The sequence below is a fragment of the Drosophila ficusphila genome, unplaced genomic scaffold (assembly GCF_018152265.1).
Source record: "Drosophila ficusphila isolate 14025-0441.05 unplaced genomic scaffold, ASM1815226v1 contig_414, whole genome shotgun sequence".
In the NCBI taxonomy this organism is placed as follows: Eukaryota; Metazoa; Arthropoda; class Insecta; order Diptera; family Drosophilidae; genus Drosophila; species Drosophila ficusphila.
The window spans coordinates 9861744-9878280 of NW_025064328.1; the positions used below are offsets into that span (position 1 = coordinate 9861744).

Sequence of the window (16537 nt, forward strand, 5' to 3'; positions counted from 1 at the left end):
TCTTAATATTAGGTACATTGCCTAAAATTAACATCAACTTATTATTGATTTTGATTGCATACCTTTAAGATGTTTAAGTTAAACAATCAAAAACTCAACGTTCCCATAAAAACGAACTGTTATACAGAATTATAACAAATCCAAAGCTCCACAATGTAAAGCATATTTTCAGGCAACTAGACTTAGCCAGTTCCAGAACCTGACTTAACCTAGCCAGTTGCAACACCCAAATATCAGCTTGTGCTCAAAAAATGTAAATTAATTTATTTGACATTTTTCCACTTGACTTAAAATTTAAAAATAACCCATATATGTTTCAGAAAACAAATCGAAATCAACTTTTTAAAATGTATGTAAAATATGTTATACAACCCCTTAACAACAATTACAATTATAGTAAACGACATTTTTGTAATATATCAATTGATTATGAACTTTATTAAATGACTCTGCGGTTATGCAACTAAGCTCTAATTATAAAACAGTCGACTAACGGTATCTAAGATTAACATTGCATACGAAGTGTGTATTAAACACTTATAATTATTTACATATCGAAATTACAAAGGAATTGTGTTTATGGCAATGGGTTGTTTATAAAGGTTTCTCTTTAGGATCACTTAAGGATCCTTGGATACTCCTTGTTAAATTACCCGATCTGCTGGAGGATCAACTGAGATCCATAGATCTCAGATAAATTGTAAGGATCTTTTAAGATCTCTAGATCATGCTTGTAGTTGGAGGATCAACTGATGTCAGATCCTACTTGTTGAAGTTCTCGATCTGCTGGAGGACCCAACTGCGGGATGCCGACTGGCAGACGACGACACCCGCTCTCTGCTGGATGAGCAGCTGATCCTTGGAGGGTTTCGGGGCAACCTGCGGCGGTTGATGGGGACGTGGACCCAAAGGAGGCGGCGGCGGAGGAGGACTGCTGGGTCGTCGCAGCTGCACATCGTAGTCCCCGGACCGCTTCTCGTTGTCATCACTGTAGATGGCCGAGTCCCGGAAGTCGTTCTCCAGACTGTCCTCCACCTGCTGCTCGTATTCAAAGGAGGCAGATGGCGCATCCACTCCGGACTTCTTGCGCTGCTGCTCGCACATGCTGTCGCTGGAGGAGGAGGTCAGCGAGAAGACCGAGTCGCGCTCTGAGTGGTTAAGAACTCCCAATCCGAAGAGGGTCTTCGGATCGGCGTAGTCCACGTGGGCCATCCGCTCGCCCACCGCCTCGCTTCCCTGGCGGTGCAGAACGCTCTGGCGGCACATCTCGCTCACATCGGAGACCCTGCGCTCCGGCGGTCGGTTGGATCGACCGAAGGCCATGCTCAGGTTGTCAATGGATTTCAGGGCACGTGGCAAGAGGGAGCTCTCCGATCCCGACACCATGTTCTTTGGCAGGGGACGCGATCCGTGCTCCTGGACTCCCTCCATCGAGAGATTGATCACCGTGTTTTGGCTGTCCCTCTTGAGAGTGGATCCTGAGCCATTGGAGGAAGTGGAAGTGGAGGATGAGCTGCAGCTGTCCCTATGGACTGCCTCCTCGCCCACGCGTTGCAACACTCCATCGGGTGAGTAAACCAGGGTCACGTAATCCGATTCCGGGCGTGGAACTGCAGGAGCAGCCTTCGATCGTTTCTTCAGCATCTGCGAGGACTTAGCTCTTCCCAAAACAGGTGAGAATTTGTAGGGCACATGGACGTTGCGCAGAAGGGTCTCGTAGATGGGCTCCTCGCCCACCGAGTCCACCTCCTCCACGCGCTTCTTCTGCTGCTCCTCCACTTCCAGAGGCGGTGGAGATCGGGATGGTGGGCGTGGCGGTGGCAGAAGGGGTTTCCCTATAATGTCAGGACTCACTGGACTCACAGGACTTTCCCTCCGCTTTTGCTGCTTGTTGTAGATCCTCTCGAATTCCTTGTTGTTTTTGAGCAAATCCAACACGATCTGCGCATCCCGCTTGGACTTCTCCGCCGGAGAAAGGACATCCGACTCCTGTTCTTGGCTGTAGTCCAAGGTTTCCGCCTCCTGAGCCACTTCAATTTCCCCACTCGGCCGCAGTTCCTCTGTGGATTCGGTGATCTTGAGCACAGTGGTGCTGCTGCTGTCGAACTCGCTGAGATCCATGTAGAACCTGGAGCAGCTCTTGGTGGTGCTGCCCCGCTGCTTCTTCAGGGTGGCAATCTTCTTGGGCATCGTCTTGTGGTTGTACTGCTTCACCTCGAAGAAGCCCTTGCCCTTCGTCTTCCGCTCGCTGAGATCGGGCTTGCTGCCTCGCAAGGAAGCAGCACTATCCTCATCCTGTTCCCGCTCCCTCTCCGCCTCCTCATCCAAGCTGAATCCCCCGATCCTTGGTACCGACTTGCTGCGCTCCTTGAGCGCCTTGTAGCTGAAGACCGGCGAATGGGACTTGGCACTTCGGCTGCGTTGGTCTCTAAGGATGCAGGAGCACTCCTCCTGATCCACCTGCTTGCCATCCTGACCGCACTTGCAGGGTTCCTTCACCGGAGTCTTAACTTCCTCCTTGCCGGGAGCATCTCTTTTTCGGTATCTCATGGCGGCAGCCAGCTTCTGCAGCGCAGTATCATCCAAACTGTTGTTCCTGGCCAGTGGTTTCGATGGCTTCACCTGGTCAACGGACTCTTCCTCCTGCTCCAGGGACTCGTTGAAGCTGTCGAAGGAGCTCGAGTTGGCCACCGTCTTCCGCTTGAACTTGGAGTTCCTCTGGCGGATCTCGCTCCTCCTGCAGGCGTTCCTCCTTTCCAAGTAAGTGGGAGTGGAGTTGCTGCCCGAGTGGAGGCTCCACTTCCAGGTGCTGCGATCTGGAGTGCGATCTGCATATAAGGGTAAAGTATTAATCTCCGATCTGGTTTCTCAGGGATAATGATAAGCGGTGGAGGGTGGGTGAAAGGAGAATGTGAGCGAAATAACAAACACCAGTGAGAATGCATTCTAAGGTATCAGTCAAAAGCAACTCATGCAGTTGGTTAGTAGTTTGGTTAGTGGGTAGCGTTCTCTGTACGATTATGGTTCTGGGGTTAGGATGCATGCAAAACACAGACCCCAAACGAGTTAACAGGCCAATTAAAACTATCAATCCAAGTACGGTACTCGCAATACTTACTAGGCTCTTCGGTCACCTTAGTTACATTTTAGCGAACACTACGATTACGATTAGGATATTTAACAATAGCCCTTAGTTTCTGTCTGTTCAGATTATACTTTATTTTTTGTTTATTTTTTTGGTGAGTTTTTTTAATTCGGTTTCAGTCTCTGGGTGTGGGGATTTAGCCTTAGAACGCCTTAAACACTAGTCAAAGTTTTTTCGTTTCTTTGTTTTGGGGTGTTTAGTTTTAGAATGCATCACTGGTAGTACTACAACGGTAAACATATAGCATTTCGTAGAGTAGAGTTAGATCAGTTGAATTAGTACTAGGCACTAGTGGGACACCATCTAAGCGGTACAAGGTGGACCCAAAACCCCTAACGATCTGGGAAAGTGGCTGCCCGAGGTGCGCAATTAAAGTGCGCCTACATTGGGTCCAAGTAATAAATCAACACGCCGCCGAGGCGTCGACAGATCTGGCACGATTTTGGCGAAAGGCCAGCTAGACTCGCTTGCCACTCGGTTATGTCACTCGGTCGCAGCTGGAGCGTGCGAATCATAAGTGCCCCGCGCCGCGGAGTGGGTTGAGGCAGGTCCTCCATGTGCTGGTCGGGATTAAGGAGAGCCACCAGCAAGTGCAGTGAGAAAAATTCTGCACTAGCTTTCCTCGTTTATATCAAACTATGCTTATTAAATGACTTTACAATACTTACAAAAAAAAGATCCTCTAATTTATATTCTACAAATGAAATTTCAGCTGTATAATGTCTTTAATAATTCAAATATTATTTAACAAAACACTCAGTATTTGAAAATAAAATTGATGGTAACTTTTGTACATAGAATATAATGCATTTTTGGATCACAACTAAAGTTCTGATACGATTAAAAATTAAAGTACCTATATTATGAGCAAAACAAAGAACTTATACAATTTCAGTTCATATTAAAATCATTATTGTTTTTTTATACGAAAGCACATTAGGCATACCATAACTATACAAATTTTAAGTACCAAATTCATTGACTCTTAAAATGAAGCGATTTAAAAATAAATCAAACTTAAAGGATCTAGAAGATCCAAGAAAAATTAAGGAAAGAATAAGATATTCAAGTTATTGATCATTCTATTAGTTATATTGGTAAGTTTAAATACTATTTTGCTTTTAAGGAACTGTAATCCCTGAACTTTTTTCTGTGTGGCTCTCCTGCTGCCAAGACGACAGGCATTACCCAACTTTAACAAGTACCCGCATGTGCATAACTGTGGGCACTCCATCATCTCGTGCAGTCCCCAATCCAAATCGTTAAGTGTTTTTGGCCACATGACAAAAAACACAACAAAATCGGGGGAGGGGAGTGGAAGGGGGTGGGGGGAGGAGGAGGGTTTAACGAAAGGTAAGACAAAAACAACAGAGGGAAGTTAGCAAGAGCCCTAGAGCCAAGCAGCGGCTAAGCCAAGTTAACCGAGTTAGCCAAGTTAGCCAAGTTAGCGGAGTTGGCCAAGTGGCAAGTGGCAGGAGCACTCACCTTCCTCGTTGCCCAGCTGGTAGACGAGCTCCTTGGCCCTCATCGGAATGTCCAGCTTCTCCAGCATGACACCTTTGATGTGCTGCGTCCAAACGCGCTTCTGGTCACGATTCCTGGCCGTCAGTTTGATCTGGTGGCGCGGCTCGTCGAAGGGGATCACATAGAAGCTGGTCGGCTCCCCGGGCAAGTGTTCGCTCAGCATCAGATTGTTTTGCTGCGAGATGATTGTCGGATGTCGGATCATAGGAATAACTCATGGTTTGACGCGGCCACAAACTCACCGAAATGTAGGTCTTGAACTGCAGCCGACCGTCCTCCTTCTGCTTGGTGATGATCAGCATGGTGGCGAAGAGGAGCACCAGCCGCTGCTTGTTGTGCTGCTCCATCAGGATGCCCTCTTGGCGGAGTTCTCCCAGGACAGTGAGCTCTGAGGGGAGAAATAAGCGGGGTTACTTGGAAGCTTAGTTTGGATGGTTCCACTCAATAAATCCGCACGAATACATACATTTCATTTTACTCAATGTGTTTTACTTATTTATTACGATGTAGTAGATTTTCAATTAGGAAATCAAAAATATATCCAAGAACATTAAGGTCATTAAGTTAAATAAGAAATACAATTTTGAATAGAATCTTTATTTAGAAGTACCCAATCCTTATAGGATTTAATGAACTTATTCGTGAGACTTAAACCAAGTTAGATCATGTGTAATAATTTTACTCCAGGTGTCTTCGATCAGTACGAACGTTTAGCTTTTTATTTTAAAGCCATTAAAAGAGACGGCACTCACCTGGTCCCAGCCAGCCATCCAGAATGCCGGAGAGCTCCTTGACGCGGCTCTGCTGCTCCTGCTTGCGCTTCACCTGGTCGATGTTGTGGGCCACCTGGCGCATGATCACGTGGGCCTCGGCCACCTCCTTCAGGTCGCAGTGCTTGCGCAGGCTCTGTTTATATTTGAAAAAAGAGTTGTGTCAGTTGGGATCTCCACCCACTTCCCTTCACCTCCTACTTACATCGAGCAGCAGATGGTACTTGAGGATGCGCTGCACCGGCTTCAGGAGATAGGATCCGAGGGGCAGGCGGTGCTGGAGGAGCTTCTGCGTGGAGGCGAGCAGGGAGTAGGTGTGCGTGGCCTGCAGCAACTTGGTCAGCAGCGAGATGGCTTCCGGGTAGCTTGTGCTGCGGGGAATCGAAATTGGAATCAAAATGGGAATCAAAATGGGAATGGGAATAGGGTTAGCCATCGGGATTTATGACATGTGCTTTAGGTCTTCATCATCGGTCGGTTGGACACTAAATCTGAATTTCAAATCGCGCAAGATCGCTGGGAGCTGGGAGCTCGAAGCTGGTTCGCATGATGGTCAGTGGGAGGCACGATGATGTATGCCGCGTGTCATTGGGGGCGACAAATCAAACCGCTGCCATCGCGAACCGCTCTCCAAATTGGCAAGAGCCAGGTAAACGCCAGCGTTTAAATGGAACATGGCGTGCCTGGATTGCCAAGAGCCGCCATCGATGGGCTGGCTATTCGTTTGGTTTGGTTGGGTTTCGTGTCATGCTGCTAGCCAACTGTCTATCGAGATCGTTTTGGCCATCGTTACCGTTCTTGGCAACAGCGTTTTGAGCCAGAGAAACACACAAATCGAAGGTGGAGCGAACACGCCAGCTTGAGTGGAGATTTCCCCCTCAGAATCCACAAGCAGGTCAGGAGTAAAGCCACGTTAAGTGGAATTATTAATTTTAGTACTTAATAAGCCAATCTAAATTCATTTAATTGTGGTCTTTGAATGATAAATTATCACTAATAATTGTCTACTACACCTGAGAAACTACTGCGGATATTAAAATCAAATGCTTTTAATCGATATATTGAATGGATTGTAATTGCTGTGATAACCACACTAGAGAGATCTGAATACCATAATTTTTTTATAATTGTCAGAATGAAAATAATAATTTTATTTAAAATCTCTGACTACAAAAGGGTTGCACTTTTTATCAACGCCTTTAGAGACTTTACTATAATTTGTATAAGGTGTAAAGAAATATCTGTATAACATAACTGGTAATACTTGATTAGCTGATCATAACACCAATAAAACTATTTTGAGTCCCTTTAACAGAGATCTAGTTATAATATTAGGTTCTCCCCATTTGGTTGTTTCTATTATTAGAACTTTAAATAGGTGTGATTAAGAAAGCCTTGTTAAGTTTGAACCTTAGGTTATTATCTTTATGTGCGGCACCTGATAAGAAAGTAACCCTCGGCAACTGAAAACTTGGGGATTCCCTATTTAATCACTTTTCGGTGAGTCATTTACTGCTTTTACTCACCAGTAGGTTGTGTACACATCAAAGCCGTCGCGCAGGTCGATGAAGCACCTGGCGATCCTCCCGGGATCCCTTCCCGTGTTGATCAGTCGCTGCAGGAGCATCGAGTTGAATTCGTAAATCTCTTCAATGTTGGCGAAGAGTATTTGCAATTCGTCCACGCGCAGACAGGCTCGCTCCTTCCAATCGAGGAGGTATCTGTAAATATATCCCCATTAGATCCTTGAAATGTATAACTTAACCAATGAGGTACTTACCCCTTGATCACCTGACCCAGATCCTCGACGAAACTTCTCTCCGAGTCCACGATCTCCAGACAGGTCTTCTCGAGGACACTCATCGCTGGAGGGTGGTGGGGATCCCCCAGCTCGTTCTCGCTCTCCGCCAGACTCTCCACACTGGCCAGATACGAGGTGGCAGTCAGCTTCCCATTGAGCAGCTGATCCGATCCGGAACTGGAGCTCGAGGAGGTGGAGCAGATGGAGGAGGAGGACAGCGGTCGGTTGTTCAGCCTGGCCAACTCACTCAGCCTGGCTGCAAACTTGGGCTTGATATCGGTTAACCTATCCAGACTCTCCGCGGATAGCTTGTTGGCCTCCTCCAGTTCGGCCAGCTGCTCGGCAGTGGGAAGCTTGAGGGGCACCCCTCCACCCAAAGTGCTCGCCTTGGCACCCAGACTCTTGGTGCGGGCGTAGGTCAGCAAGGGGGAACTGCAGATGGTGGAGGCACAGGCGGCGGAGGAGCTCCTCACCAGCGGTTTGCTCACCAGCGTCTTGTTCACCGCTTCAATGAGTTCCGTCCGCGGATCCAACTCCTCCGTTTCACCCAGCGTGAGTCTCTCAATGTGCTGCGTCACCAGATCAAAGTTGATGGTGTCCACTATGTCCACCGGACTCAGTGGCTCACTGCACACGAACTCCTTCGGCTTGGGAGGAGTTGGATGCGGATTTGAATGCGGATTTGGATGCGGATTTGAATGCAGACTTGGATTCTGTTTAGCAGTGGGTGTGGCTGGGGTTCCAGGAGTGGCAGGCTGGGCGTGCTGCAACTGCGCACTGGTGGCCGCCAGCTGCTCCATCTCGATCAGCTTGATGCTCTGCTGGGATTCGTAGCGGGGCAGGGTTAGTTTCCTTCCCTGGAAGGGATGCCCATCGAAGTGGAAGGGAGTTCCCGGCACGGGTTTGTTGGTGGGCGTGCGATCCTCGTCCTGCGACTTGGACGACCTCTCGAAGGCGGCGAAGGCCACCGAGTTCAGATACTCGTTGCTGGAGTCGAAGGTGGACACCAGTTCGCTGCCGGATTGGGTTGATAGCTTCCCTGTGATCTTGGACAGCGGTATGTGGGATAGCTTCAGCTTGGGCGTGGAACCACCCACCGGAGTGGAGGTACTAACTCCTGTCTTAATGTACCTTCCCTGGGTGGGACTCCTCTGGCTCTGCTGCTGGTGCTGCTTGAGTGCCTCGGCGGACACCGCCTCCACCGGTTGGATCTCCGAGTGCGTGATTATCCGATGGACGTTCGGGGAGAGGACGCGGATGTTGCTGCCCCGCCGACTGCTGCTGCCACTCGAAGCTAGGCTGCTGCTGCTGCCGTGGACCTGCGGCTCCTGGCTCCTGCGCTGCACCACCAGGCGGCTCAGCTGAGCGCCATCCGGTTCGTCGCGCAGTCCCGCAACCACCAGCGGTGCAGGCGGCTCCTGGTGGCCCAAGTGGATGGAGTGGTTGGAGCTGGCTAGCGTGTAGCTGGCAGTCTGGTCATCGCTGGTGGGGACACTCGAGCAGCTGCCACCCGATGAGGAAGTGCCACTGCTGCTGCTGCTGCTGCTGCTGCAGTTGCTGTTGCTGCGTTTCGGCGTGGAGTCGCCGCTGCTGGAAGCCTTCGGTTCGTGGGATGTCGCAGTGGGTGCCGCTGCTGCCACGCCCCCCGCGGCCAAGCTGTTCGTCAATGTGTCGTAGATGCCCAGCAGCGAAGGTGCCAACTCCGTGGTGCTGCCTGCAAATTGCAAAGGAAGGGGAAACGGAAGTGTGAGTAAAGGAGAAAAAATATATATAAAAACTATATAAAAATATATACTATAAAAAATATGTTAATGACTTTAAATTCATTTTAAATAAAGAAACATAAATCTATAAAACATGATAATATGTTATAAATGATATCTGTGATAGATTTGCACTTATAAAGTAAAGTTGTTTTACTTTATGTTTATGTGTATACAACTTTTTATTAACCATAGTCATTAAACTATTAAAGAATAATAACTACACTAATAAATTAACAAGCAAGTTCAAAAGTTTCAAAAAATGTTATTCAATTGTTAATCATTTTTAATTATTAAACGATTTTAAATACTTTCGAAGTGAAACTAGTTTGAGTAAAATCACAAATGCACAGCACATTTTTTCATGTTTTCGGTATTAGGTTGGAAATTAAACTGAGCTCCTTAGACAAGTAAACATATCACCCACTGTTTAGTTAAATTATATTATTTACTTTTCCATATAGCCATGTATTTAGTTTTCAGAACGTGTGTGGCAAACGATTTTAGAACGCAATTTTGCTTTGAAAAGAAATAACGAAGTGATGACTAATTTGGATGATACGTCACCCTGAGTTTTTAACCTCGTAAAGCGCGTGGCGAGTGGGCGGGGTTCTGTACCTAAAAACCCCATAGTATAGAATACCCAGCCCAATCGATCCGATCCGATCCGAACCGAACCGATCGAGGTATCGAAGTATCGCGGCATCGAGGTGCTGCAATGTTGATGGGAGCGATCGGCACACATGGTCGTAATCCCGCGATATTTGCCATAATTTCGTTGCATAAAATGATTTATGCCGGGGCAGGAAAGCTGAGCAAAGCGAAGTGGAGTGGAGGGGAGGATGGCTGATGTATTGAGTTGTTTAGCCGCAGGATGCATGGCCAACGAGCCGAAGTCAGAACGTGGCCATCAGTCAGTTGTTGGCTAGGAATCGGAGTTTGCTGCTTGGAGTTTTGAGCGGAGATGTGGAGCTGGAGTTGGAGTCAGTTGGCCCGGTCTGCTGCATAAATAAGTAGGTTGCTGCTGTTCGCCTGCCTGGCGGCCTGACATGTGAATTGATATGCCAACGCAACATGGCCAAAACCGCAAGGCAACTGGCAACAGGCAACCTGGCAGCCGGCAACCCGGCAAACGGGCAACGAGCAACATGAGGCAACAGCAACAACTGCAGCAACAACTGCTGCAACAACTGCCGCAACATGGCAGAACAACGACCCGAGTCAACCGGCAATTGGCATGAACATTCCTTGGCTCGCTCATCATTTCTCACAAACGGTTCAATTAATCAAAAGCGCTCACAACTGCGGATTTAATAACATTATCGACAGGGGGACTTGATCTATAAATTACAGATCGCGTCAGTCAACAGTCAATGGTGCATGCAGGCCATTTTAATGATCTCTGTCTCTCACTCTTTCTCGGCAGAAAGCCGGCAATTTGCAGTTCAAGTCGGGATCGAACAGTGGGTTCTATAAATAAGAATCACCTAAGGAAGCAGTTTCTGCATCTCGGCGAGTGCGAACGACGCGCCAACTTCATTAAGGCCACTGTTTATGTGATTATCGCTTAGCACATTTGGCTAACAACCGAACAACCAAACAACCAAACGAACAACCAAACAGCCAACAGCCCATACATCTCACTTCCCGGCTGGAGAGGCTGAGCAAATCAGGCAATTAACTTTTTAAGACAAAACTGCGGCCCACGTTGTGGCTACCGGTTTTCAGCTATTTAGATTTTTTAACAGCCAACAACCAACAGCCAGCTTCCAGCATCCAGCATCCAGCAGCATCCTCATCTGCATCCACATCCACATCCACAGCCACATCTTCAGTAGCCGACGGAGCACTTTTCTCCTAATTGCAAATGGTGTCAATGTGGCTCGGGTTCGCTTGCTGATTTTTTGCCCATTTCTTTAGTTTTTTTTTTCGTTTCCAGCTTGGGCAACATTTTGCCAAAGCCACGAACAACAATTAGCTGGCATGAGTGGTGCCACGCCCACTGTCAGACCGCCGCTGTGCCGCCCGTCTTTTCGGGCAGACTGACGACAAGTCGTAAACATGATTTGTACATTTAATTTCCCATCATTCTGTTTGATTATTTCGCGTGGGCCGCGGATACTCACTCGCCCATCCAGCCATCGCCTATCCAATAGATAGTTGCCAAGTCGGATGCAAGTGCCTGGTGCCTGGTGCCTGAATGTTTCAGCTGCCGTCATCCTGCAGGCTGACCCAGTTAGAAGCCGGAGCGTTTTGCTTAATTGCCAAACCGTGGGCCGCGACGACAGGTTCTCCATTGGGTTTGCACACACGGAAAAATAATTAACCAGCCGATCTGTCTGCGGTGCTTACACAGCTTTTTAGGATTCTTAATATGTTTTTTGTGAAGTACTTACTACCAATGTTGTGCCAGAAGGCACACCTAAAAATATTCTTCAAAGAGTCTAACAAAAAAGTACTTAAACTAAATTGAATTATTTCTTTAATAAACGGGCTGTTTTCAAGCAACCTAATCAAAATTGTTTAAGTTTTTAAATAAATACGATTTAAATCATGTGTGTGGTAGATCAAATTATGTTATTTTCTTTCCTTTAAATAAATCTGTTATTTGTTCATCACAACCTAATTCATTACAACCTAGTTTAGTTTCAATATAATTAAAACTTTAGATCTGCAATTATGCAAATGTAATTCTTCTGGGAAACTCCAGTACTCATTACAAAATAAACTCTTTTCCTTGAGTAATTATCTTTGTTTACCTAATCTCGTCTTAATTTAGACTTCCAAGACAATTAACTTGAAAAACAAAAGATCGGGGGATATGCAAATATTTTCTTTCTGTGCAAAAGTAGAGGCTAATCACAGCCACTTGCCGGCGAGCATTTAATTAAAAGCCAACAGCTGTGGCCGTTCCAAACTATTTATGGCATAATTCCGCCGAGAGCCGGGGAAACTGTTGGCCAGGCTAATCTGGAATCTGGCCGATCTGGCCGATCTGGCGATCTCTGCAACCGGAGTGGCCAACAAATTCTGCCTGCTGTCAGGCCAGCGAAACAATGCAAAGTAAGCTCTCTGTCATTTTGCAATTTGCAATTGGAGTAGCCGCTGGAAAGGCTGCAAAAAAGGGTGTCAGGGCCAGAAGCAAAGGGGCAGTGGAAGGGGGAATGGGACACCCAGACTGGTTTCATTTTCCAAATCCAACTCCAAATCCCTTTAATGCCTTTGCGACAAAGTGTCTTGTGTCCACAGTCGCAGCCGTAATTTTCTTCAACCGCTTCAGGTGTCCGATCCGCAATCCGCAATCCACAATCCGCCAACAGAAATGCGGCATCAGAAATGCGGCATCAGAAATCCGCACCTGGACAAGCTCCCAAAGCCGGCAATTTATGGCTGGCCTGACACAATTTCATAAGGCCCCCAAAGGCTCCATTTCGGAGCTCCGAGTGGGTCCGAAGATTACGCGATTGTGGCTAAAAATAGCTGACGCTAAAGGTCAACCGGCCCGAAGATGCAGCTGCCTGCAGTCCGCTGACTGATTTAAGAGCCAAGTGCAAGTCGCTCATAAGTTGGCCGCCACTTGCGACATTGAATTATGCGATGCGAGGGAAAGTGCTGTCGTCGGATAGGAATCTCGATCCGAATCCAAATCGAAATCCGAATCGACAGCGCTCGAATGTTGCACCTTTGGATGGTCGGGAATCGAATCGAATGGAATCGAATGGAATGGAATGGAGTGACATTTTATTTATGCACGGCGTGGCCAGCTGTTGAGAGCATTAAATTAATGCGCTTAGTCGCCATCATCATCATCATCATCGATGTCCCAGCTCCGCGACTGGCAATTGATATTTTAATCGCCATTTCATTTTGTCTGACGCGACTTGGCCTGGCGCCACTTTAAGTCCGGTGTTTAGGGAGCTGCTACACCGGGGAAAATCAGGTGCTTAATTGCTTAAATTAGAAAATGAGTGCCCCAAATAAATCAAAAAACAATCAAAGACAATCAAAAAATGTCTTCGCTTCTAAAGAAAATAACACGAGTGATACCCACAAAATATTGCAACAAAATAACTATTGAAAGTGAACATACTTAAACAATTTGAATCTAAAATTGATAGTAATTTTACGATCTTACGAATACAGTTCGGAATAAAATTCCCAAAACAGATTTCTTTTTCATTAAATATAATCATGCAAAGAGTTGTCGGATCAGTTTTTTTTCATAACAGATTGGTGTTAAAGTAAAAAGTATCAACCATATACAACACAAGTTTTTTCCTGTGCATGTTATCAACGGTCATTATTAACTTGGGCCCCCATAATACGTGTTCCCTGGTTGCTTGGCTTATGGGCACGCATTTTGCAACTCCCAATTAAAATGTTATTCAATGCGTCGCCGAACGCGACTTATAAACACATTTCCCCGATAAGACGATGAACTTAAACACCGCCACTGTAAGAGCGCTTGACTTGAACGATACTGCCTTAAACAGAAGTCAAAACTGAAACCGCAAAACGGAAGTGAAGTTCGAATGGCCAAATGGTAGCAAATGTTTGCGCATATGTTGGAAAAATGCTAAGAAATTGTAAAGGAAACAGCACGTGTGCAATAAAACACAAATGGAATAACTTTTCCTTAACAATTTCTGGAAAATTCCAAGCAATAAAAAAACATTTTCTTCTTTCAGAAAATCAATTTCGAGATCTACAAGTAATAATATTTAAATATATGAGTCTATAAAATTTATAAATAACACATTTAAGACAACTGTTTGTTGGAAATGCATTTAGAATGCCTTGAAAAGATTTACTACTTGATATTTTTATTTCAGTCTTAAATTTTGTTTAAGTTTTAAAAGCGAAAGCATTCCATTTATTCTTAAAATGTTTGTCTCTATAAAAAATATTTTTATTCAAACTTTATTAATAATTATTAGACAGGAAAACCAAGAAACCAACTAACCTTGCACCTTTGAATAGATAGTGAAAACCGAAGTCATAAACCCAAGGAATCATGATTTCTTCAATCTGATTGCATTCACGATCTGGCTAAAATGGCCCTGCCTGGCCATAAAAATTAAGCCCCATCCTTCAAGTGAGCCAATTGCATCTAATGTTCGTTAAGAGCCATTGATAATTTCCCGAGGATTAACGATCGTTTCCGCTTTCCGCCAGCGAAACTCGAAGAGCCTCCGCAAATAGGCTGGAAATTCTTTTGAAATTGAGCGAATCTCGCAGACGCATAAGCATAAAAATTCCACGAGATGGGTCTCCCTCACGGAGGGCAATGGATTTGGGTTTTATTTTTAGCCGGGCTGGATATCCATGTCCATGGATCGGAGGCACTTAAACGATGCCTGCCTGCTGCTCATCCGGGCCAACGCAATGGCAAACAAGAAGGCAACTTTTGCTTTTAGCAAAGACCCCATGCCACAACCGAAATCCTCTTTTGAACCCACTCCCCTCATTTTTCCAGCTAAAAAGTGAAATCCTTTTAAAGCGGCAGCAAACAAAAATCTAGGAAAATGTCGCCGCCAAAAGTTATAAATCTTGTTCATATTTGCACGTGAAGCCAGAGCCAGAGCCAGACTTTCTGGCCAGGTTGGGAAGCCATAAATGTCACTTGGCCCGGCCAAGAGCAGTCTGGCATATTAGTTTTCCTCGGAGCGAGTGGCAAAACGTGCTAAATTCCATCGGGCAGACATCCATTAAACAACCGCCGCCTGGCCGAAACATGCCACGGCTGAAAAGTGCTAAAATCTCATAAAACATTGCCTGACTGCTGGTTCTAAATTAACTTTGGCTTCCCTCGAGCACAGTGCTTCGCGGCGGGGAAAACATGCCCATCCTAAATAGGACAAGGTTCCACTTTCGAAATGAGTTCGCTCTTGATGGGCACTTAAATTTATTTGGCAAGCGGCAATTTTCTTGGGCAAACAAAACTCTTTAACACGAAAATCTCAATTTACTTTGCATGTAGTTTTTACCATTTTAATGGGCACTTCTATAATTCTATTTAAGATCTGGGTGAAGAATTAATTTAGTTGGTACACTTTTAGTAACTAAAAAAGTCTTGCAAAACACTATTATTATTCTGTTTAAGATTATAGTATGTATTTCCAATTTTTTAATATTCTTTCATCTTAAATTAAATTCCATTAAACATTAAATAAAATTTTTTATAAATTTTTCTTTATGAATGGAGACCCTAGATAACATAAAGTATGATTCTTTCGTAATTTTTTTTTATAAGCACCATAATTCTTTAGTATTTATTTTGATGCAACTCAGAACTTCTCCTTCATAGATGCACTGTGCCATCCTCTCTCTTTTTGTTTTTGTTTTTGGTTTTTTTTTGTATTCATCCTGGCAGGCGACACTTCAGTGGAGGAGTGGAGTGGCATGGAGTGGAGCAGCCCGAGCTGTTGCACTTTGCACTTCAGCCCGAGGAGGCGGGTCTGAGGTGCAGTCGACGTGTTCTTGAAGAACTTCCCCTCAAAGGAGGGCAGCTCGTGCATTTTCAATGGCCTTCCCTGACTTTGACATGACGAACTGCGTGACTCTGGCGTTTCTTGGCCGCTTTCGAGGATCCTTTCTGGCCGTAAAACACTGACGATGCCCGTGATGAATGGCAGCTGCGCGAAAAATGCATAAAAGTGTGAACAAATTTTGCCCACTAAATATAGCCGCATCGAGTGCAAAACTAATCCCGCGAAAAGTCGGGGGCATTAACCCCATGTTTGGCTTCGGATGGCGGTGCCAAATAAGGAGGCCTTTTGTGAGTGCAAACATGGTCATGACCAGTTCAAGGGCTGGCTTAAGTTTCCCCGCCAATAGAGATATCAATTGGGAGGAGAGAGGGACAAAAGGGAGTGGGAGTGGCTTTGCCATTATGTAAGGCCGTCGCATTTAATTAGCCATCGGAGCTTGAATATGGAAAGCGGTTTTAGCCAGGGCCAAGAAACGCTAATCTGCGCAGACGGGCAACATTTTCATGCGGTTTGCAGCCGTTGCCGTGCGGTTTTCGCTTTCGAAATCAATTTCCAATTTTCCCATATCGCACACGCATCAGCCAAGAGCCAAAAGCCAAAGCCAAAAGCTGTGAGCCATAAGCATAAAGCGGCCAGGAAATGTCAGTCAGGGCTTAGGCTTTTTGCCTCCGCTGCTGATTGATTAATGTGGAGCACGATTGCATAAGGGACTGCGACTGCGAGTGCGATTGCAGCCGCCAAAAAATGCCGCATCTACGTGGGCGACACACTGGTAACCCAGTCAAGCCATCAGTCAGTCAATCACTCACTCGCTCAGTTATTCAGTAAGTCAAACGGAGGTGGGGAACTGGAGGAGGGGGAACTGGTGGGAGTTGTCGCGCGGATAGAGACCCCGTCTGTCTGGTTTGAAGGCCAAGACACCCAGCACCGATATAGTTGAGTGCGGACCCACTCGAGGGTAGTGTTGACTCTAGATAGGAGCTGGACAACCAGACAGCCAGACAACCCAACAACTGGACAGCCGGACAGCTGGACAGCTGGAA

The 16537-nt window shown here is 46.0% G+C and overlaps 1 protein-coding gene across 2 annotated transcripts in view; it reads right to left on the bottom strand.

The window, feature by feature from the left end:
- Window positions 1–412: 412 nt before the first annotated feature.
- Window positions 413–16537, bottom strand: part of LOC108096611 — a 49966-nt gene continuing 33841 nt past the window's right edge. The window contains exons 2-9 of one of the 2 annotated variants that reach the window (XR_001771715.2): window positions 7220–8954; window positions 6966–7160; window positions 5645–5810; window positions 5422–5575; window positions 4912–5057; window positions 4631–4844; window positions 3119–3369; window positions 2719–2828 (exon numbers count right to left, since the gene is read on the bottom strand). Coding sequence is in view for 1 of the 2 variants with exons in the window: in XM_017198355.2 (XP_017053844.1) it covers window positions 763–2828; window positions 4631–4844; window positions 4912–5057; window positions 5422–5575; window positions 5645–5810; window positions 6966–7160; window positions 7220–8954 (4676 nt within the window). In the remaining variant the exon portion in view is untranslated. Of the gene's footprint in view, window positions 2829–3118; window positions 3370–4630; window positions 4845–4911; window positions 5058–5421; window positions 5576–5644; window positions 5811–6965; window positions 7161–7219; window positions 8955–16537 lie in introns of both variants that reach the window. The other variant, XM_017198355.2, reaches the window with a different exon arrangement.